The sequence below is a fragment of the Macrotis lagotis genome, chromosome 7, assembly GCF_037893015.1.
Source record: "Macrotis lagotis isolate mMagLag1 chromosome 7, bilby.v1.9.chrom.fasta, whole genome shotgun sequence".
In the NCBI taxonomy this organism is placed as follows: Eukaryota; Metazoa; Chordata; class Mammalia; order Peramelemorphia; family Peramelidae; genus Macrotis; species Macrotis lagotis.
The window spans coordinates 51,443,285-51,467,738 of NC_133664.1; the positions used below are offsets into that span (position 1 = coordinate 51,443,285).

At 35.0% G+C, this 24,454-nt stretch overlaps 3 protein-coding genes across 3 annotated transcripts in view; all 3 read right to left on the bottom strand.

Moving 5' to 3' along the window:
* Positions 1 to 818: 818 nt before the first annotated feature.
* LOC141494045 (zinc finger protein 804B-like) lies at positions 819 to 2,070 on the bottom strand. The gene is given in 2 exon segments (XM_074195222.1): positions 819 to 1,056; positions 1,059 to 2,070. Coding segments are annotated over 2 exon segments (1,176 nt in total). The 3' UTR covers positions 819 to 892.
* A 52-nt stretch (positions 2,071 to 2,122) lies between these two features.
* LOC141494046 (zinc finger protein 804B-like) lies at positions 2,123 to 4,144 on the bottom strand. The gene has a single exon (XM_074195223.1). It carries the CDS (start codon positions 4,142 to 4,144, stop codon positions 2,123 to 2,125), a length of 2,022 nt encoding a protein of 673 aa, XP_074051324.1.
* A 10,306-nt stretch (positions 4,145 to 14,450) lies between these two features.
* The window catches only part of LOC141494047 (zinc finger protein 804B-like), a 69,905-nt gene continuing 59,901 nt past the window's right edge, over positions 14,451 to 24,454 (bottom strand). Inside the window, 3 exon segments of the mRNA XM_074195225.1 lie at positions 14,451 to 18,279; positions 18,282 to 18,409; positions 21,870 to 22,000. Of these exon segments, the coding sequence (XP_074051326.1) occupies positions 14,723 to 18,279; positions 18,282 to 18,409; positions 21,870 to 22,000 (3,816 nt within the window). The 3' untranslated portion in view covers positions 14,451 to 14,722.

Sequence of the window (24,454 nt, forward strand, 5' to 3'; positions counted from 1 at the left end):
GTTTCAAAGTGACTTGATTATATTGTTGTAGGGATTGTTAGAATTCTAGACAGAGGAGTAAAAGTATGTTCTGATTCTTATAAATGAAAATTGTCACAATGGTCCAAATTATAATTTATTTTATGGCTCACCCAATATCAAGTACTAATTATTTGTGAATATTCATTGTCATAAGAAAATGATAGATATTAGACCCTTTTGGTGGTGTGAGAGGAAAGGAAATTAACTTGACTAAACTTTTTGTTATTGCACATGATCTTTTTCTACCAGGTGTAAGATGGTGAATGAAAAAGAATCTAAGTAACCTAGTCAAGTGGACAATCCATCCAAAGATGAATGCTTTTATCTGAATTAATTGCTTTTTTCTTCATTTCCCTTTGTCTGTGTACATAGATCTATACTCGATCTGAGTTTAAGAGACCAATCAACACTTAAACATTTTAGTCAAAAAATTATTTTGTTGCTATTGTCACCAAACTGATGGGTTGCTTTGACTGAGTATTCTGTTCAGGCAAAACAATGAAATCACTTGTGTAAGCCAAATATGTAGTTCATTATTTTCCAGCTGCTATATTTTTCTCCTTAAATCTTCATAATATGTCTAGCACTTCATCCAAAATGTAACATTGCCTCCTCATTTGTACCTCCTCTTTTGAAGAAATTATTTTAAAGTTAATGGGACTGTTCTTTCAAGTGAAAAATTAATTTTAAAATTATGATATCAAATGCTTAGTAATTTCATATTTCCACAGGAACCCTATCTTAGCACTTTGCAAATCTCAAGAACTTTTGATTCTGACCACAATAACATAGCTCATTTCAAAAACATTTTTGAATAGGTGTTCAATCTCTTGTTAAGACACACCCCTACTCCCTAGAATAGAGTTAATGGTTAGTTTAAGTGAGCAGAAACATCCAACACTTCTTTTACTCTATTGAATGGCTGTATTTGACCAGTGCAAGAATGATGACAAAAGTCTTGCCCTTGAAACACAGGTTGAATTAGAGGATTCAGATGAATGATTGAAGCTGTGACTGGATTCAAGTGAGGTCTGACAAAGTCGGAATAAATGCAGCATGAGGCAATGGCTGGAGGGCTAAGTGGGATGGGTGAATGTGGGGAGCAGGCACTAGATGGAGGGGGTGCCCAGCCAAGAACGTGGGGTGCGTAGGGATGACAGCAGGAGTCAGAGGTGAGAATGAGATAGGGGTAAAGTGTGTTTGAGAGAGAGGATGCAGGTGAGCTATAGGGAAGTGACCTCCATGAGGATTCATGGAAGCAGAGACAGCAAAGTGTTGCAAAAGAGTATGATGGATGGTTGTGATGGACGTGTGCTGATGAACTGGCATTGATGGCATCGCAGTGGTAGAGGAGAAGGGAGGGGGACCTGTGGCTTTCAGATGTTTGGAAAGGAACTGCTTCTGCATGTGCTGCTGAGCTTGTAGCTGAAGTAGCCTGTATTTATCTATTTCATCAGGTGTGAATGTTATGGGTGGCTGTGTTAAAGGAGGGGAGATGGATTTGTGGTAGACTTCCTGTTCTGTTTCACCAAACTTCTGCATAGTACTCTCAAAGTAAGAGTTGATACCTCCTTCTACTTCATTCACATCCATGCTAACATCATGTTTCTCTAACATTTTTTGTTCCTCTTTGGTCTCTGTTGAATTAACAACACCAGAATACCTAATAGATGTCAGAGCACCAGGGAAAGTATTTGGTACTGGGTCAGAAATTTGTATAAAAGGTTGAGTTCCACTATTTGAGGGGTTCAATAGTTCTTTTGGAACTGTGTTCATTTTTATGTTTGGGGACTGATAATCTGCTCCTCTTTGAAGTATACCTTTTAAAGACAGTTTCTCATCACCATTTTCTGACAATGTCTCATCGTTCTTTGTCTGTGATCCTTCATCCTTGTCTCTCTCAGCATTTCTTTGAATCAAACTGCCATTATTTCTGGTAACTTTACATAGATTCTGTGTTTCCTCCAACAAAGGGAATGCTTGTGGGCTCTGTACAGTTCCTGGCAGCTTAATTACAAAGTGACTTTTGGGGGGATCTTCAACCTCCATCTGGCAGCCATTTGAAAAGACCTCCCCATGGTGTGTTTGTTCTGGACATTTCTCAGGGTACTCTCCTTCTAAAAATCTCAAGGCTGCCAGTGATGTTTTCTCTCTGTCTGAAATGTGCAACCCTGGGGTCCTTGAAATCCCACTGTCTCCATCTCTCTGTGACCAGTTTCATTAGGTCAGAATTATATTGTACAAGCTTTATTTTTCCAAGGTTGGAACCATGAGGGTTTTCCACGTCCTCCTGAATCTCACCACCTTTGTTTGGATAACTGATTTTCTCTCTTAAGAAAGAATCTGAATTTCTGTTCCAAATTCCTGGACTTTCAGAGGATCTGTCACTACTCCTAGAATGCCTTGTGAAACAACTTTGAGTGCTAGCGTCCCCAATAGGCTTACTGGCCTTAGGACCTAGACATAGGTATCTAATCTTGCCCTCCCTTGACTTATCCCTGTTGTGAGTATACCTGTATTTTGATTGTTTTTCATTTTTAAACCCACTCCAGAATTTGCAGTTTCCCCCTCTCTGACTTTTTGATGGGAAATGGCTAGTTCTCTCATCGTCATTGGACCAGAGAAGAAAGTTGTGCTTCCTAGACCATTCTTTGTGCCATTCCTTGGGGTGGCATTCCTTTCTACACAAATAAAGCAAAGCATCTCTACTGTTTTCACTGGACCTGTGACTTGAACAAGTGCTTTCTGGGCTGCTTGTGCTATAAAGGGAGATATCAGAAGAACTGGATTGTCGGTCCAGTGAGGATTTTTGGAGAGGAGGATTTCCAACACCTTTCAGAACTTCCATTCCTTTTACATTTGAAGATTCTCTGATTTCCTGAAGGTGAAGTTCATTCATACTTCCATGAAAGTCCTTCCCATCACCACTTGCATCACTGCTGCATTCTACTAGACTGGAATTGAATGTCCAAGGGTCTTGGTTTCCACCTTTGTAATTCAAATGAGTATCCCATGTAGCAGATTTATGTTTTTTAGTCCTAGAAACACAGGGAGAAAAGCACTTGACCCTAGTAGCATCATTCAGGGCTACCCTTTGGCAACCTTGCCAATGGTTCTTCAAAGTTCCCATAGATTCTCTTTCACACGCATGCCTCTCTATTATACAATCCTTTTTAGAGACATCAAGATAAGCAGGCACTTTAGGATTTTTTTCACTTAAATCATTTGCATTATGTTCCTGTTCTTTCATATTTGGCTCAGAGTTATTGAGGCCAGATTGATAATTTTTCAGGGGACATTTCTCATCTAGATTACATTTCATCTTCTTTGGTTTCAGTGACTGATTATCTTCTTGTATTGTTATTTGTTTGTCTTTGATTAAACCTGAAACTTGGCTCTCCTTTTCTGTCTTTGTCCCAGAAGGCTCCATACAACATTCTGCATTCTCTTCTTTCTGTTTATCTGTTCCTTTTGTGTTTCTAGAATGTTTGAAATCAAAATACAATGGGTTGCATCCATAAGAGAGGCAGGGTTTTGTTTTTGTAAATAACAGAAGTTCTGTGGGCCACTGGAGGTTGGTACTGCCATCTTTACTGAGCACATGGAGGAAAGGCAATGCTTTGGATTCTTCCCCATGGATCAATGCATCTTTTACAAGTGTTTCTACATTTTTTTGAGCTGTCCCTGCTTCTTCAATAGGTTTTATTCTGTTGTCCATTCTGGAGTTGGTATTTAACTTAACTGAATGTTCTTGTCCTGTTAGTGATGGAAACTCATCCAAACATTCAAATAACCTATATTCACTGTGCTTATATGTATTCTGTGATGTGCAAAATGTATTTGTTTGGTACAGATGATAGCTATGGCCTTTTGGAGAGTCCTCAATCTCATTAATTTCTTTTCCATGTTCTTTTTCTCTAAATGAAGAATTAAAATCTAAACCAGAAAGATGAATATGAGATTTGGACATGGAAGAATGGATGCTGATGGAGTCTTGTAGTATCCTATCATTGGTGTCATTTTTGTCCTTTAAAACTTTAGTTCTTATAGGAATAGTGTTGGAGATCATTTTTTCTAGATGACCTCGGGGATTATTTATTACTTTCCCTCCACTGAGTGACATGTCTCCATCTGAAAATGTATAACCCTTCCCAGCTCACCATTGCTTGTTTTGTTTTCTGGGTGGGGGATATGGTACACTCTCTCAATGAATCAAAGCATAAACAGGTCACATTTGTGAATTCAATTAATCCTTCCATGAATAAAAAGGATTTCATTGCAATAGTGTGGGACGACCATTGATTTGTAAGGTCTGTTCAAAAGTTATTCTCTCTTTCTATCCTGTCTATCATTCTTAATTTCAAGTGGTAACCCCGTTACTTGAAAGCAATAGCTCCTAGGTGTGATCTAAGTCAATCATTTTAAAAATTGCATTTAGTAAAACAAAACAAAAGTCTGTGAGGATGCTGGAATCTCTCATGAAAGTTTGAAAAAATAGCTCTGAAAGTATTTATAGGACATTTTTAGAGTCATTTTAAAGCAATTGATCACATCTTATGGGAAAATCAGCAGGTCTACAGATATGTACACAATATGTCTCAGCAAGGAACACATCCATAGAATTTTTAAAGTCATTTTTTTTATTTTTTGATCCCATGAAACAACCCAATTTAAACACTAAAATTTTAAGAAATAGTCTAAGAAATTTCAGCTTTTAATATATATATATATGATATAAATATATACAGTAATAAATTAAATGAATTTTTAGTTCAGTAGATTAAAATACAGTATACTTCCACACCATTTTGTATTTGACCTTGTTGTTATATTTTGGTATGCTTTACATTAAAAATACATGACTGACACTCATACCATTAAGCCTTTTATTGAAAAAAATATTATTGCATTTAACTACATTCCCAGGAATTCCTTTAATAACCTAAAAAAGCTGCATTGCATATACAATAGTGCAATTTACTTAACTACTATATAATATAAAACACTTTGTACAGTATATAAAACAGAATTACTAGTTTATATATTATACTATCCAGAGTATTATCCAGTTCATATACAAAATAAATATTTTAAAATTAATTCATATGGAAATGAATGGAGAAAACACATCTATGTACAACAATCCCTTCCCCCAGTGAAGAAATGGACATTTCAGCACCATGGATAGGGATGCCTCTTATTAAAAGTGAGGTGGGTTGTACCAGTATGTGGAAATAGTCTAAAGACTATATTTAATCTCAGAGGATGTAACTCAAAGTACAAGACTAGAAGAAAAGGGGAAGGGGGAAAGTATGGTATGGGGCATAAAGGATAAAAGAATTGGAGAATCTCTCAAATTAGATCTAGGGCATTTTTATAATTATTCCAAAACAGAAATGGAATGGGGTGTGGGGAAGCCCTTTGGCATAACCCTTGATGACTTGTATACCCTGAACTTAAATCAATTTAGACACAGGATCTATTTTAATATAGCTTCTTCAATACAGTGCACAAAACATCCTTCAAGTGTTTCACTAATAAAAGTAGTAGTTATCGACCCTGCTAGACAGAAATTACAACCTTTTGAAGTCTTATAGATGCAAATGATGGAGGCAAAATTCCTGTTCTATGTTGGAGGCTTCCATATGGAGAAGTTTCAATTAGAATTTCAAGGTATAATTTTCTATTTCTACTTGCATTGGGATTGAAGTTGTCATTTATAGGCATTTTAATGATACATTTTCTAATGAAGGCAAATTTCACTCTGAATGGCTCATCCAATTTGAGGAGTCAGTATTAAAGCTCAGCAAGAAGACAGCTAGACTAGCCATAAATTCTCAACTTCATCAGGTCAATTTCACACATAGCTATATTAACTGCATTCACTGGTGTTGACGATTTGGTCCCTTAAATTGAACTTTCAAAAAATTGGAATCAATACTCTATATTTTCCTTCTGAATATCAATTAGGACTTGTGTTAGGAGCCCAAGAGCATCACACAGTTATTAAATCATATTGAACCTAATCTCATCCATTAGTATGGCACCAGTTGTAGTGTTGGGAGTGGAAAGGTGATACTGATGTGGTCACATCATTCAGCATTTATAATTTGATAGAAGTTTTACCTAAGTGATACCCTAAAGAGTTCAAACAACATAACAGCCATCCATAGATGTCACATCCACAAATAATATGATATTGGGTCATTTTTGCTAATTTTTTATTATTGAGTGAATTTTGTGATATTAATCTCTAGAAAAGGTTTACTGTGAGATTATGAAGTGAATTCTATTCTTTCCTAGAAGAGACTAGGGAGAAAATGACAGTGAGAAATTTCAGATTATTGGTAAATAAAATGTCTGCTTTGCAACCAATCCAGATTAAGGAAAAATTTATGTGCCTATATATCTATCTCTTGTATGTATGCTTACATACATATATGTGAAGGCATACACAAAAACATATATATGTATGTGAATATATTCATATAAATATATATTCTTTGTATTTTTAGAATTTTTTATTTTACTACTGGCTTATATATATATATATATATATATATATATATATATATATATGAATGATATCAAAGCCCAGTTCATTCTAACCCTATGAATCCAAGTTTATAGCTGAAGAGATGTTGTTTATTCTATATTTAATCTCTAAGAAAAAGAAGAATTGCATTTTCCTTAGTAATTATTCCATTTTCAAACTATATATTTTTATTCAGAAGTTTAGGGTAGGCATGAAAATAAATAATGTTTTGTTTATGCTTAAGCTTAAGTAGTTAGCATAAAATATTTCTAAACTTAAAGTTAAATTATACTATTTTCTAATATGACAGCTGTTCTAGTTGGTGGGCAGCTTACTGAGATGTTATTCTAATTAATCTAGATATTTTAAAGTTTTGGAACAAATAAGCAGATATAATAATTTAAAACCTAGGGTTTTAAAAAATCTAAAAGCCTTGCATATTTCTGCTTTGTGACAGATAATTATCCTCCAACATCCAAGTTTCCTTCTTTGATATGTTTTACTCAAAAATCATATTAAAGGTAGTTTATGTTCTTTTTGCAGATAAAGAGAGGGATGGTTCAAAAATTTTCTATGTGGCAGCCAAATTCAATTTGTGATGAAACATTTTTGGTCAATAGTGGTAAATCAAATTACATAAATATGTTCATATTGCAGCTTATTCTCAACTTGAGGCTGAAACTATTTTTATGAATACATGGAATGCCTTTATTCTTAATAATGTTACATATATACATATACAGATCATATATATATATATATATGTGTGTATATTATATTTACTGCTTATAAGTTGAATCCAAAAGTCCTATGTGTACTTAGATACCTTCTCCCTTTTCTCTTTTTACTAGCTTCCTTTATGATTCTGAAATCATTGCTTCTTTTTTATGATTTCCAACCAATCATAAGCTGTCTTCTGACTTTAGAGACTCTGTCCAATGAATCGTGATTATCTTTTCTCTGAAATTTTTAGAATTTGATTTCCTAATCTCCAAAGTGGATATTTAATTATGTCTATTCTTCCCTTCCTTTGCTATCATGACCTCTGAAATGACAGCTATTTTCTCTCAAAGTTCCCTATAACTTCCATTACACTAAATTGTTCTTCCATATTGGTTATGATGACTAGAGCAAGAAGTTCCACTAATTGGTCCTTGGACCTTTAAAGGGATGAAATTGCCAGTCAAGAAGTTATTTATTTTTTTTAAAGGTACTTTTTAGGAAATATGGGAATTTGAATTGATTTGCGGATAATTAAAGCCCTATTCATTATTTCTAACCATAGTCCTTTGTCTATTTTAGGTTTATGATATTTGGAAATTATAGTACATATTCTAAACAAGCATACAATTGCTATGTCCTCTTTCTTATCCCATGCTATTTATTTCATCACATCTTATGGTAACCTGAAATGTACCTCAGAATTCTAGCATTTCAAAATGTCAGACATCTCTTTTTTCTAAATTCAATTGTTTTTTGTCTTATTACTCATTCTCCTTGACCTTCTAAAATACTTCTTTAGTGATGTACTCTATTTTTTTTACTTTCCTCATACTCATTCTAACTTTATGAGTTTCTCCTCTTCTTTCTTTTTCTCTTAATGTAAATATTGCACAACATGATTTCTTTGGCCAATTTTTGTTCTCTATTTTTGTACCTTTATTATATCATCCCTTTTTAAAGTTTATCAATCATTTCTAAGCATATTATATGAATTCTATATCTCTAACTTAAACTTCTCCCTTTCAAATTTCCAAATTTCTAGATGTTCCTACTTGGCTGTTCAGTTAGCTCCATAAAGTTAGCACTATCAGTCACTATACTTTGTCTCATGTCTATCGTTAAAATATTTAAAATATTTCTTTTATCTGTACCCTCCTTTTGAATCTCACTACTACCACTATAATATATAAATCCTCCTTACCTCTCATATGAAATATTGTAATTGTCTCAGTTTCCCTAATCTTTCACTCCTTTGTCCATATAACACAACAGTGAAAAATCAATCATCTTCATATCCAGGACTCATAATTAAGCATTTATTTAAAATTTGTAATGTTCATATGTATTGACAACATAAAAGTTAGACACTAAATACTCTCTTCCTTCAAGGCAGTTAAAACCTAATGATATAAAATAAATACAAAGATATCATAAAATAGTTTTGTTTTATAGCTAAAAGCAAAAGAGAGATCAGAATAGTATAAAAAAGTTAAGAAAGAAAAGATAGCTTATACTATTGGGAAGGCATCTATGGAGAATGTAGCACCTGAGCCAGGACTTGAAGGAAGAGAATTTCATAAGGCAGAGAAAAAGAACACCATTCCAAGCATGGAAGCTAATTTGTGCGAAGGCACACAGGCAGATGTGTAGTATACAGCAGAGGTAGCATTGACAGGACTTGTCTACTGAGTGAATGTGGATAGAAAGAGAAGTTTCAAATGACTGAAGTTTTTGACACTGGGGACTCAGAGAAAAGTGGAGAAAAGGAAGGTTTGGTATGGTAGATAATGTCAATGTTTATCCTTCTTATTTTGATATTCACCATTAATGCTCCAAAAATCAACTTCTAATCTCCCATTTCAGACTTAACTCACAGGTTTCTTAAATGACCTAAGTTTCAGTCAAACTAGATGTATTTTTCCCCTCTACAAAATGTATAGTCTCCTCTGCCTTACTCATATTGTCTCCCATGTCTGTAGTTATCTGAGTTAGAATTTGTCCTAGGTTTCAAAGCCCTTAAGAGAAAGGTGATCTTTTTTAATTAAACCTTTCTTGCTCACCCTAGGTAGATGTGATATCTTCCCATTGTACACCATCATGCCATTTACCGCCCTCTGATTTTCTGTGATCCTTCATATAATATTTCTGGAATGTGTTTTTCCCTCCCTTGAATGTACTTCACACATAACAAATACTCCATGAGTGTGAATATGAGTATGTATGGTGAACTGAACTGATTCTCCCAGAGTTCATTTTCTCATATTTTATTTTCACTCACAGAGACATGGACCTTCTTGACTCAGTTCTGTTCTCCTGCTTCTTAGATTTTTTTCTGGATTTTTCTGTCTGTTCCAATAAGTCTTGATGATACATATGGAATCCTACTTACTGAAGAGTTTTTTAGATAAGTCAATTCAGAGGAATGGGGTATTTTTAAAAATATTCTTAAGATATAAAAAAGGAAACAATCACATTGAGGAAAATTCCTGGAAGCTTTTGAAGAATTTACAAATGAATATTTAAAAGTTATATACAAAAGAAGGAATGCAGAAGAGATTGTAACAAAAAGGATGAATAGAAGGCATAGACTGTACCAAGGATAGTAAAGCTCAGGCTAGTGAGGAAAGTAAAAGTCAACAAAAAAGAGGGGTAATTAATAATAATATTGTGGAAAATACGAAAGATAGAGCAGGCCTGCTAAATCACCATGTTATTTCTTTTTCTCTGGCAAAGAGAAAGTTAGACAACAAAAGACAGAACAAAGTGACTAGGAGGTATTTGATAATCAAGAGAAGCAAGGAAATAGTAATGAGACACCTGATTCAGAAGAATTACATCCTCAAGAAAGTGAAAGAAATGGTGACTGTGATTACCTGAGACACTGTCAGTGATGGCTGAAAGAGTGGAAAACTACATTGTTAGAAAGAGGAGGATTGAGCAAGGGAAGGAAAGAATTGACAAACTGTCTACTACTGGTCTTGACTGATTCCTGGCAAAAGGCAAGAATTCATTATTAGAGATGCAGTCTAGAAAAAGAATCATATAAAAGTGATATTAAACAAATTATTTTGTTTTATGTTAGGTCTTATGGGAGTGTGTATATATACACATATAAATATGAAACTTTTGTAATATATACACAATATACATGTTTATATACATATTTATGCCTATATACACATATATTTATATATTTACATAGATTTAAGCAAATATGATAAAGTATCTCAGTTAAGCTATGGAATAGATGATAATACAATTTGATTTGAAACTGGTTGAATGACTATACTCAAACATTATTCATTGATGATTTAATATTAACTAGGCAGAAGGCTTTCAGTGGAGGGTCCCTTAACACATCTGTGCATATCCCTGTGTTATAAAACATTTTAATGACTTGTATGATGATGTAATGACATTCTTATAATCTAGGCAGATGACTCTAAATTGGGAGAGATAACTAAAATACTCTGATGTGGAGCTTAAATTAAAAAAATGATAGGCTTAATCTATTAAAATCTGATAGAGAAAATATAAAAAAAAAGTTTTACATTTGATTTCAAAAAATCAACTTCATAAGTGTTGGATGGAATAGGCATAATTGTTGCTGTTGAATTGTTTTTCAGTCTTGTCTGACTTTTCTTACCTCATTTGAGATTTTCTGGGCAAAGATACTGGAGTCGTATGCTATTTTCTTCTTTGGTTCATTTTACCAACGAGAAAACTGAGGAAAACGGGATTAAGTGACTTGTCTCCAATCATACAACTAGTAAGTATCTGAGGTCAGATTTGAACTCAGATATTCCTGACTTCCAGCCCAGCACTCTTGTCTACCTACCTGGCCCACTTAGCTGCCCCTAATGACATGACTAGACATCATTTTATCTGAAATAAAATCTGAAAACTTTAGGGGATTTAGTTCAATATGAATTAGTTATTGGACAGGCAGAAATATTAATTCAATTTTGGGTAACATGAAGGAAAGTACAGGTTAAGAGAGGCCATACTCTCATTTTTCTCTCTGTCTTGATCAGGCTACATCTACAACATATGTCTAGATTTGAGTGTTATGGTTTAAGGAGGACATTGATTAATAGCAATAGGCCAGTAAAAGGAGAAATAGTGAAGTACCTTGAGTTTATATCGTTTGTACATCAGTCAAAGGAACTAGGGATGTTAAAGTCTGGAAAGAAAGGATTTGTTTGGGGTAGGAGAGATATGAAAACTGTGTCTGTGTATTTAAAGAACTATGTAGAAGAAAGGAAAAGAATATTTTTCTCTTGCTTGGCCCTGAGAAACAGAACCTGGAACAATAGGTAGAAGGTACAAAACTTGATAGCAGAAAAATTTCCCTAACAAATTGATCTATTGATAAGTAAAATGGTGTCCCTTGAGAGTTGTGAGTCATCCATCTCCCTCATTGCTAATTTTCAAGGAGAATCTCAACAATCAGTGGCTGGATATATTATAATAATTCTTTACAGAGTGGGAGATGGAGTAGCTATTAAAAGACTTCCTTGATCTTAAATTTAGTGATTTGCAATCATTTCACTGACTTTCATAAGATTTTTCTCTGGCAAAAAGAAAGATGGCAAAAGAGAGAACAAAGTGACTAGGGGGAGTAAGAGAACTTGGATTCAATTCCTAATTTTGCCACTTACTATCTTTATGATGTTGAGTGAATGATTTAACCTTTCTGGGACTCGGTTTCCTCAATTATCTAATATAATTGGTTGAGTATATGACCCCTAAAATTCTTCCTAACTTTTAATTTGGCATCTAAAATGTGAACTGTAGGCTAATTGAAATCTCACTGTTTTCACGAGATGTATTTTTATAGGATTTTTCTTGAATTATGTTGGTATCTATGTCAAAATAATGTAGCCCTGCATTTTAAAGATGATTACTTGACTCCATATTGAGTGTGGGGGGAAATAGTATGTTTTTTATTAATGATGGCTTATGAAAAGAGAAAAAAATGGTGAACAAGTCATTTAATATCTCTATACTTCAATTTCCTTGTTTGTAACATGATAAAGACGGTATTGGACTAAGTGAAACCTAAAGTCTTTTTCACTTCTTAAGTTCTAAAATTCTTTAAGTGTCTCAGAGACACTGAAAGGAAGAAGAGACATTTTCCATACCCACACATCCTTTAAAATCACTGGTGATTCATTTGAGACTTCTATGTTATCTATTCCTATATGAATCAAAGTGGGTGGTAGTTGATGTTTCATAAGTGGAATAACTCCATCCAATTATAGAAGATTATACTGTTTCCCATAGGAAAGTCAATTTTATACATGAAATCACATCTATCTCTCAGTAGGAAATGACCATGTACTATTATATGTCTCTTTGGATTGGTAATAGCATGATGTACTATAATTGCTAGCATAGTGACTCTCCCGGTCACTGGAACATCAGATGCTGTTTCTATTTTAGAAGTTCCAGTTTCACCTTCTGCAGGAAAATCTTCATACCTCCTGAAAACTTTAGTGATAGATATTTTCCTCTTTTTCTTCTTCTGTACATACTCTTTCTTCCTTTTGCCAAATTTTAAAAATTTGTGATAATTTTCTATTCCCTTGGAATTTCCCCTGCCTCCCACTCAGAGCTAGTTATATTACAATTAAGAAACTTTCCATGTATCTAATGACATAAATAAATTTATTTTCTAGTTCCAGCATCTGCTTGTAGGTCACTTGTGCAGTGTCTAATGACTGCTATTCCTCTTGTTTGTGATTCCATCAAAATTCTCTTTCATTAAGGTAGTACAAAGAACTTTGGAAGGAATAAGAAATATTTTGTTGCTTTTGTTACTAAACTGATTGGTTTCTTTGACTACGCTTGAATGAAAGGATTCAGATGTATGAATGATCCAAGTTGTGACTGGATTAAAATCAGACCTAAACAGAGTTGAAATAAACAGAATAAGGTGAAGACTGGAGTTAAATGGGATGTTGAAGGTAGGGAGCAGGGACTAGATGGGGTGGGAACCATGTCAAAATGTGGAGTAGGGAGAGATGATGAACCAATCAGAGGGGGAAAATGAGATGCAGGCAAAATGTAATTCAGAAGGGGGATGCAGGTATTACCCCTACCTAACAAGAGGTAACATTGGATATTAATGATATTTCATTTAGAGAGTTTAAAATGTACCTGCTTCAAAACAACCCTAATAAGAGGTTAACCTAGTCTCCATTTTATAGATTATGAAACTGAGGCTCAAGAAAGCTTCACAGCTCACCTATGATCATAGAGTAAATGAGCTTCAACTTGAACATAGTTTTTTGGACTTCATGACTAGTATTCGTACCATTACAACAATTCCTAAATGGGGACAACTTAGATTTTGTAGAATAGAAATAATTATTTTTGAATAGTAGCTTTTGAAAACACATGTAAAGTATGGTTTAAATTCATGCCATTTGGGAAAATTTCAATGATTAGGATATTTTTATATATTTATAGAATTTAATGATTAATCTCTATAAATACTTTGACATTATATTAAGTCCTTGTTTCTTTAAAAATTATTTTCCCTTTGTGTTTCAAAGTGACTTGATTATATTGTTGTAGGGATTGTTAGAATTCTAGACAGAGGAGTAAAAGTATGTTCTGATTCTTATAAATGAAAATTGTCACAATGGTCCAAATTATAATTTATTTTATGGCTCACCCAATATCAAGTACTAATTATTTGTGAATATTCATTGTCATAAGAAAATGATAGATATTAGACCCTTTTGGTGGTGTGAGAGGAAAGGAAATTAACTTGACTAAACTTTTTGTTATTGCACATGATCTTTTTCTACCAGGTGTAAGATGGTGAATGAAAAAGAATCTAAGTAACCTAGTCAAGTGGACAATCCATCCAAAGATGAATGCTTTTATCTGAATTAATTGCTTTTTTCTTCATTTCCCTTTGTCTGTGTACATAGATCTATACTCGATCTGAGTTTAAGAGACCAATCAACACTTAAACATTTTAGTCAAAAAATTATTTTGTTGCTATTGTCACCAAACTGATGGGTTGCTTTGACTGAGTATTCTGTTCAGGCAAAACAATGAAATCACTTGTGTAAGCCAAATATGTAGTTCATTATTTTCCAGCTGCTATATTTTTCTCCTTAAATCTTCATAATATGTCTAGCACTTCATCCAAAATGTAACATTGCCTCCTCATTTGTACCTCCTCTTTTGAAGAAATTATTTTAAAGTTAATGGGACTGTTCTTTCAAGTGAAAAATTAATTTTAAAATTATGATATCAAATGCTTAGTAATTTCATATTTCCACAGGAACCCTATCTTAGCACTTTGCAAATCTCAAGAACTTTTGATTCTGACCACAATCACATAGCTCATTTCAAAAACATTTTTGAATAGGTGTTCAATCTCTTGTTAAGACACACCCCTACTCCCTAGAATAGAGTTAATGGTTAGTTTAAGTGAGCAGAAACATCCAACACTTCTTTTACTCTATTGAATGGCTGTATTTGACCAGTGCAAGAATGATGACAAAAGTCTTGCCCTTGAAACACAGGTTGAATTAGAGGATTCAGATGAATGATTGAAGCTGTGACTGGATTCAAGTGAGGTCTGAACAAAGTCGGAATAAATGCAGCATGAGGCAATGGCTGGAGGGCTAAGTGGGATGGGTGAATGTGGGGAGCAGGCACTAGATGGAGGGGGTGCCCAGCCAAGAACGTGGGGTGCGTAGGGATGACAGCAGGAGTCAGAGGTGAGAATGAGATAGGGGTAAAGTGTGTTTGAGAGAGAGGATGCAGGTGAGCTATAGGGAAGTGACCTCCATGAGGATTCATGGAAGCAGAGACAGCAAAGTGTTGCAAAAGAGTATGATGGATGGTTGTGATGGACGTGTGCTGATGAACTGGCATTGATGGCATCGCAGTGGTAGAGGAGAAGGGAGGGGGACCTGTGGCTTTCAGATGTTTGGAAAGGAACTGCTTCTGCATGTGCTGCTGAGCTTGTAGCTGAAGTAGCCTGTATTTATCTATTTCATCAGGTGTGAATGTTATGGGTGGCTGTGTTAAAGGAGGGGAGATGGATTTGTGGTAGACTTCCTGTTCTGTTTCACCAAACTTCTGCATAGTACTCTCAAAGTAAGAGTTGATACCTCCTTCTACTTCATTCACATCCATGCTAACATCATGTTTCTCTAACATTTTTTGTTCCTCTTTGGTCTCTGTTGAATTAACAACACCAGAATATCTAATAGATGTCAGAGCACCAGGGAAAGTATTTGGTACTGGGTCAGAAATTTGTATAAAAGGTTGAGTTCCACTATTTGAGGGGTTCAATAGTTCTTTTGGAACTGTGTTCATTTTTATGTTTGGGGACTGATAATCTGCTCCTCTTTGAAGTATACCTTTTAAAAGACAGTTCTCATCACCATTTTCTGACAATGTCTCATCGTTCTTTGTCTGTGATCCTTCATCCTTGTCTCTCTCAGCATTTCTTTGAATCAAACTGCCATTATTTCTGGTAACTTTACATAGATTCTGTGTTTCCTCCAACAAAGGGAATGCTTGTGGGCTCTGTACAGTTCCTGGCAGCTTAATTACAAAGTGACTTTTGGGGGGATCTTCAACCTCCATCTGGCAGCCATTTGAAAAGACCTCCCCATGGTGTGTTTGTTCTGGACATTTCTCAGGGTACTCTCCTTCTAAAAATCTCAAGGCTGCCAGTGATGTTTTCTCTCTGTCTGAAATGTGCAACCCTGGGGTCCTTGAAATCCCACTGTCTCCATCTCTCTGTGACCAGTTCATTAGTTCAGAATTATATTGTACAAGCTTTATTTTTCCAAGGTTGGAACCATGAGGGTTTTCCACGTCCTCCTGAATCTCACCACCTTTGTTTGGATAACTGATTTTCTCTCTTAAGAAAGAATCTGAATTTCTGTTCCAAATTCCTGGACTTTCAGAGGATCTGTCACTACTCCTAGAATGCCTTGTGAAACAACTTTGAGTGCTAGCGTCCCCAATAGGCTTACTGGCCTTAGGACCTAGACATAGGTATCTAATCTTGCCCTCCCTTGACTTATCCCTGTTGTGAGTATACCTGTATTTTGATTGTTTTTCATTTTTAAACCCACTCCAGAATTTGCAGTTTCCCCCTCTCTGACTTTTTGATGGGAAATGGCTAGTTCTCTCATCGTCATTGGACCAGAGAAGAAAGTTGTGCTTCCTAGACCATTCTTTGTGCCATTCCTTGGGGTGGCATTCTTTCCTACACAAATAAAGCAAAGCATCTCTACTGTTTTCACTGGACCTGTGACTTGAACAAGTGCTTCTGGGGCTGCTTGTGCTATAAAGGGAGATATCAGAAGAACTGGATTGTCGGTCCAGTGAGGATTTTGGAGAGGAGGATTTCCAACACCTTTCAGAACTTCCATTCCTTTTACATTTTGAAGATTCTCTGATTTCCTGAAGGTGAAGTTCATTCATACTTCCATGAAAGTCCTTCCCATCACCACTTGCATCACTGCTGCATTCTGCTAGACTGGAATTGAATGTCCAAGGGTCTTGGTTTCCACCTTTGTAACTCAAATGAGTATCCCATGTAGCAGATTTATGTTTTTTAGTCCTAGAAACACAGGGAGAAAAGCACTTGACCCTAGTAGCATCATTCAGGGCTACCCTTTGGCAACCTTGCCAATGGTTCTTCAAAGCTCCCATAGATTCTCTTTCACATGCATGCCTCTCTATTATACAATCCTTTTTAGAGACATCAAGATAAGCAGGCACTTTAGGATTTTTTTCACTTAAATCATTTGCATTATGTTCCTGTTCTTTCATATTTGGCTCAGAGTTATTGAGGCCAGATTGATAATTTTTCAGGGGACATTTCTCATCTAGATTACATTTCATCTTCTTTGGTTTCAGTGACTGATTATCTTCTTGTATTGTTATTTGTTTGTCTTTAATTAAACCTGAAACTTGGCTCTCCTTTTCTGTCTTTGTCCCAGAAGGCTCCATACAACATTCTGCATTCTCTTCTTTCTGTTTATCTGTTCCTTTTGTGTTTCTAGAATGTTTGAAATCAAAATACAATGGGTTGCATCCATAAGAGAGGCAGGGTTTTGTTTTTGTAAATAACAGAAGTTCTGTGGGCCACTGGAGGTTGGTACTGCCATCTTTACTGAGCACATGGAGGAAAGGCAATGCTTTGGATTCTTCCCCATGGATCAATGCATCTTTTACAAGTGTTTCTACATTTTTTTGAGCTGTCCCTGCTTCTTCAATAGGTTTTATTCTGTTGTCCATTCTGGAGTTGGTATTTAACTTAATTGAATGTTCTTGTCCTGTTAGTGATGGAAACTCATCCAAACATTCAAATAACCTATATTCACTGTGCTTATATGTATTCTGTGATGTGCAAAATGTATTTGTTTGGTACAGATGATAGCTATGGCCTTTTGGAGAGTCCTCAATCTCATTAATTTCTTTTCCATGTTCTTTTTCTCTAAATGAAGAATTAAAATCTAAACCAGAAAGATGAATATGAGATTTGGACATGGAAGAATGGATGCTGATGGAGTCTTGTAGTATCCTATCATTGGTGTCATTTTTGTCCTTTAAAACTTTAGTTCTTATAGGAATAGTGTTGGAGATCATTTTTTCTAGATGACCTCGGGGATTATTTATTACTTTCCCTCCACTGAGTGACATGTCTCCATCTGAAAATGTATAACCCTTCCAGCTCACCATTGCTTGTTTTGTTTTCTGGGTGGGGGATATGGTACACTCACATGTTTCTTCTGTGTTCTCATTGAACACTGATGCAGAGGATTCCAATTTGAGATGGGCCTTTTTGGAGAAAGAAAAAGAGACACCTGTCCTGTGACAAGGATTGCTGCCATCAGAAAGTGGTTGAAGGACACGACTTCCAAACAAATAATGTCTCTCAGTTTGGAAAGAGCGTCGACTTTGCAGAACCTGACGTTGTTTGTTGGAAACACTTCTGTGGACATTTTACCTTTAAGGAGAACTGAATTTTTCAAATGTCCTCCATTTTTGCCATGCTTAAATGGACTCACTTCTTGTTGGAACTGCTTTTCTGGGGCCACTCTTGGAGCTTTAAATACTGGTCCACTTCCAGAAACACTGAAAAATGGAACAAATAAGGTTTCAGTGATTCAGGAACTAAGTTCAATGCTACAGAAATTTGAATAGTGTCACAGTATCTCAGAGAAGGATTGTATTGCTCTTGTCTCAGTTAACTAGAGTTGTTCTACCAGATCACTTGCTCGCTTTTCTTGACTACAGGACTTTCCTAAATTGTGTCGTCAACTATTAAATTACCCTCAGGTTTCCATCTCACCTTTAAGTTAATAACCAGATAACCAGATCTCTACCCTGGCTTTTCAGAGATCCAAGAATATATACATACATATGTGTGTGTGTGTGTGTGTGTGTGTGTGTGTGTGTGTGTTCTTTTCTATTCTCTCAGAAAATATCCTTCAGAATTACAACCTTTGAAAAGAGCTCTTATGTCATTTAGTAGGAACTGAAAAAGGTTGTCCTTATTTAAAAAAATTGCATCTAAAGGATATATGGTTTGCTCATTTCTTTTCTGTTTATTCATTAATTTGCAATTTCGGACATTTCATTTCTATTTCTCACTCTTTTATTTTTTTTGATTCAATTTTGATGAATCATTCCAGGAAACCAATTGAATGGCAATAGAAATGATACCATGCCTCTAAGAGTAGTGAAATCAAATAAGACTCTGAGGACTGAACAAACACAAAAAAGCCACTGCCTTCGGGGAGCTCATCTTCTATGGCAAGAATCTCAGTAACTGAAATATTTCTTTCTGGAATATTTCCTCTTGTTTGATATTTATTCTAGTGCTCTTTTTGTTTAATTGTGGCACAGCTGAAATATAAGTTGACTTTTATTTCCCCAGGTCTTAGAAAAGTGCCTAAAATTGGAGTACGTACTCCAGTGATTATTAAATGCTAAGTCTTATGTTCCTGATAATTTCTTTGGTTCAAGGATTCAAATTAACTAACTCAAGTCTACATTTCCTGGATTACTAAGCAAAACTTCCCTTCACATATGTCTCTATACTCTGCAAGGAAATTAGGTGACTCAATGAAGAGAACTCTGGACTAAGCAGGAATACCTGAGTTCAAATCCAGCTCAGACACTTAGCCTCAATCCGTCTTAATCACTTTATCTGCAAGATAGTGAATATTATTGTCATTGTCATAGCTACTGTCCTTTCTTTTTATTTCTCTAGCATAGTGCCTGATACCAATAGGTACTTAATAAATATTTATTGACTTTTTTCATTGATATGATTATTATATTCTAGCCAAATTGTTCTCTCTATTACATTCAATTTCCTGTAACAAGCTTTTGAGTATACTTCCCCCTAGAACTATCATGTACACCCTCCTAACCTTAGCTGCTTAGAATTTCTACCCTCCTTCAAAGTTCAGTTCATATTTTTACCTTCCATTGAAACTCTGGACTTGAGGACCTTACCATTTAATGGAAGGAAACCTAAATATTTTGAAAATAAATACAAATAATTGAAATAAATGAAAAATAGTATAAAGTCATTCTACCACATGTATAGGCAATGCTTTGTTTTTGCTTTTGTACTAGGGCCTAGAATGGTTCCTGGAACATAAGGGTATTTAATAAATGCTTGTTGGAAAAAATTTAAACATTGAAAATATGGCAACACAAAAATGATACATTAGTTTGAAAAAACTGGTTCTGGTCCTATAGTTGGTACATGTATAATATTCATAGAAGCAATGATATTGTGTTTGTTGTTTAGTTTTTTCACTTGCATTTGATTCTCTGTGAACCCTTTTTTGAGGAGGGGGGTTCTTAACAATGATCCTGAAATGGTTTGCCATTTTCTTCTCTAGTTTATTATACAGATGAAGAAACTGAGGCAAATAGGATTAAGTGACTTGCCCATTGCTAGTAAATACCTGAGACTGGATTTGAACTCATGAAGATGAATCTTTCTGATTCCAAGCTCAGGGATACAACCATAACCCTACCTTTGTACAAAATGTTACAAATGGATATTTTCCCCCAATCCCATTTGTTTTTGCTTTTTTCTTGCTATTATTTTTGATTTTTATGCTGAAACAAATATGTCTTGTTAAGGAGCAAGGCATGGGTTGAAATTTTAACAGAATCAGAACAAATTCAATTGAATATTTGGCAATAGAAATAAACGCTGTGTATAAAGTTTGACTAAAAATCTCAGATTGGGTTGACATATTAAGATAACTATGATTTCACTTTAAATGAATGGAGACATTTTCCTATGAAATAAATCTAACTACTCTTCAGTGGTGATGTAATTAAGTCACTTACTACAAAGATTGCCTACCATTTATTCATTTAAGTAACAAACACTTTTTACTGGGAATGTACCATGCATTTTATAATTTATCAAATTGATAGTGCTAAATTAATTAGCTGCACTGGTGTTCTGCTTAATGATTTATAGGTATCCACATCTTAGTCTGTAAATTAAATGGGTTAGGGGAACAACTGTTATTTTCTGAAATATTTAGTGTATATGTCATAAAATCTGTAGTTGTAATGGTTTATTAGTATAACTCTTGTTTCTTTATAATTATTAATTTAGCCAACACTAAGAGGAAAATGTAAATGAAGTGATTACATCTCTGTTTGTCATCCAGCCATTGATAATGACATTTATTCAAGGGTTTGAGTGAATATAAAGTGATGTTAAAGAATCTACAAAGTAATCAAAGCATATTATCATTCAATTTTCTTCTGATGACATAAAATAAAGCAATTTAATTATAGTACTCAATTTATACTAGGAAAATATAAATTTAGGTTATATTAATAAGTTGAATGATATTATTTCAGAATTATTCTTTGGTAGTGGATTAAATGAATAGTTTTGGAAGAAAGGGAAATCCCAAAATGACTAGTAATTCATTTAGGGACTTTAAATATTAGAAGCATTTATTATGCTTCCTTCCCTTCTTTGTAAGGATATTGGACTGTGGGTATGAAATACTTCATGTACTCTTGGGATCTTTGAAGAAGGGAAGAGGAAATCTATTTGAAAATTAAGGAGAGATCAAAGACAAAAGGCATTGATATTTGTCCACATTTATACATGTGTGTATACACATGCATTTGTGTGTTACATGTGCATATGGATGATTGAATTAAGTCAGCTAGGTGGCATAGTGGAAATAGAACCTCCAGTCAGAAAAATCTGAATTCAAATCAAGTCTCAGATATTTTACAGATATTTGATTCTGAGAAAGCTCCCTCTCCACTGTTTGTCTCAGTTTACCCATCTGTAAAATATGGATACCATATTTCGGAGGGTAGTTGTGAAGCTAAAATGATACCTTTAAAACACTGTAAACCTGGAAGCTTATCAATGCTATATAAATATTAGCTATTATATATAGATTCACATGAAACATTCATTATCTGATACAATTTCATATGATACATTTTCAACCATGAACTGGTTGAATAATGTTATCATCAAGGAAAATCAGCGCTCTCAAGTATCATAAGAGCTTCTCATTCTCACCATTCAGACTGCTGCCTTAGTTCTGCCAGCTGATGTAGCCTCTTGAGGGCTTTTTCTTGTTTCTTCTCATCTTTCCATGACTTAGAAGCGACATTTCGAGCAAATTCCCGTTGTTTTAATTCTTTCAGTCTCTAGAGGAAAAAGTTAAAATGAAAAGGAGTAAATAAATATATAGGACTATAATGAGTCTTCTTACTCACCTCCATTTTGACCTGAGTGTATTGTGTTTTTCTTTGAATGAAGAAGATAAAGGTCTTTCTTTTGTTCTTCCTTCTCATTGCTATTTTTCTTCCTGCTTTCAAGTAGGAAGTACCACTTTCTGAAGTCCATATAAAAGTTAGCTTTCTAAAGAGTTCAGATATCACGCTTCCTCCTCCCTTTCCTTTTTATGAATCCCCTCACAATAAAAATAGAAATCATGTTTTCTCTGATAAAACATGTGATTTCATACAAGCCCTGGTCCTCAATGAGTAACAATTAAAAAACACAACAAACAAACATGGATTGTGTCACTATACGAGAGTTAGAATATGGAATAGTAGGTAGAGAGAAAGCTGACAAAGTTCCAGAGTCAGGAAGGTCCATGTACCCATCCCAGATTTGACAAGGGCAAGTCACATAAACCTCTTGATACCTCAGTAATTATGAGTAGAGAGCATATGCTAATTTCCATTTAAAAATAAATTTCTTTCAGGAGCAGCTAGGTGGTACAGTGGATAAAGCACTGGCCCTGGAGTCAGGAGTAGCTAGGTTCAAATCTGGTCTCAGACACTTAACAATTACCTATGTGTGGCCTTCTTGGGCAAGCCACTTAACCCAGTTTGCCTTGCAAAAAACCTAAAAATAAATTTCTTCATAAATAGTTCTCTGAATCAGTGAAATTACAGGTCCAAAGCAAAGACTTATGTTTACATATTTTGTATCTCTCTCTCTCTCTCTCGCGCCTGTCTATTATCTGTGATGTACATTGAGTTACATGGATGGGGAGGCATGAACAGTATCAGAATCATGATTTCCACAGTATGCCTAATACAGGCAGCATAGGTACGTGTAAGCATTTAAACCAGTTTGTGAGGATTATGAAATCTGGAGTAAGGTACAGCTTTGCCTCCCCTCACCTCACATACCTAACACCCACATCCACGTGTATGTATATAGATATATATTACAATACATATATTTTCATAATCATACCTAGTATGACCTATCAGTAGATGCCAAAGATATAAAAGCAAAACAAAAATAGTTTTTTCCCCCTTCTTCCTTCTACCCCTTTTTCAATGAGGAAGAAAATGTCAATTGCTTAAATTTAATTGAGAAAGAAAAAATGTAGGACTGAGTGGAAGAATCCAGGCAACCAATCTCAGTACCGTGCTCAAATTATAATAGCCCCCAGAGTGTTTAAAGTGATTTATTTGGTTTCCAATGCCAAGATGACTTGGTATTTTCTGGGCACTCTTTGCCTGCTCAGCTTTCCACCTCTTGGTCTTCTACTAAGCATAGATAATCATGTTTAACCCCAAATGTCAACAGGTCTCCATCAAAGATAAAATGAACATCCCCTGAGCTCTGGTCTTGCCTAGATTTATAGCACATTTGAAGGTCAGTCTTTCTTAACCCAAACAGAAAGGTTTAAAATTCTCCCTGCAATCTGTAAGCATTTACTCTGTCTTCATTTCCAAGGGCAAATTTAAAGAAAATAGACGGCATCCAGATATAGCAGAATCCCCAGGCTGTCAAATGAAATAATCGTGCTATAGTGGTTTATTCCCTACCTGGAGGACAAAGGTCAAAAACTTTAAAGAGCATTAGCTTCTTCCTTGAGAGAGAGTTAACTCATGGGGAATTGTTGTCAAATGACTATGCCCCAAATCCCAGACTGCCACTAAAACAGCAGAAAGAATAAGGTATAAATATGAACCCTTTAAAGTGAGGATAGTGGAAATTCATTACAAGAGAGTTTACAGAGAACAGAAGGTATCCATAGAGGAAATGGTAGTGTCAACCTGATGGTATTGTGTGTGTGTGTGTGTGTGTGTGTGTGTGTGTGTGTGTGTGTGTGTAAAATGTTGACCTATGCTTTGATATAAAGATTTAAAAACATATGTTATTATGAACTCAAAACCCTCAATAGCAGGACTTCACCATTTCCATTACTCAACATAGAGATTCGGTGTATTTCTAGGATAGCCCCAGAGGGATCATTTCCATGGTGAATGCTAGCTCTGCCTCTTGCCTCATGGTTCGGTGCCAGTCATTCTTACCTATCAGTGTTAACATCTTTCATGCAACCATGGGGAGGGGGCCATAATCTAGGCTAACTATACTTGCAGTTTGACATCCTCTGTTTCCTGTTCCTTAACCCCTGTGTGATTTGGAGGAAAGTTCTAAAACTGTAATCAAAAAATGTGAACTCAAATCTATGTGACTGAGTAAGTCCCTTAAGTTTTCTGCTTTTCACTCTTCTTGTCTATAAAATGAAGGCATTAGAATAGATGGCCTCTAAGGTACCTTTCAGGTCTAAGCCTATAAATTAAATAACATTTTATTGAATTTTTCAAAGTCACATAAGTAGGAAGTAGGAG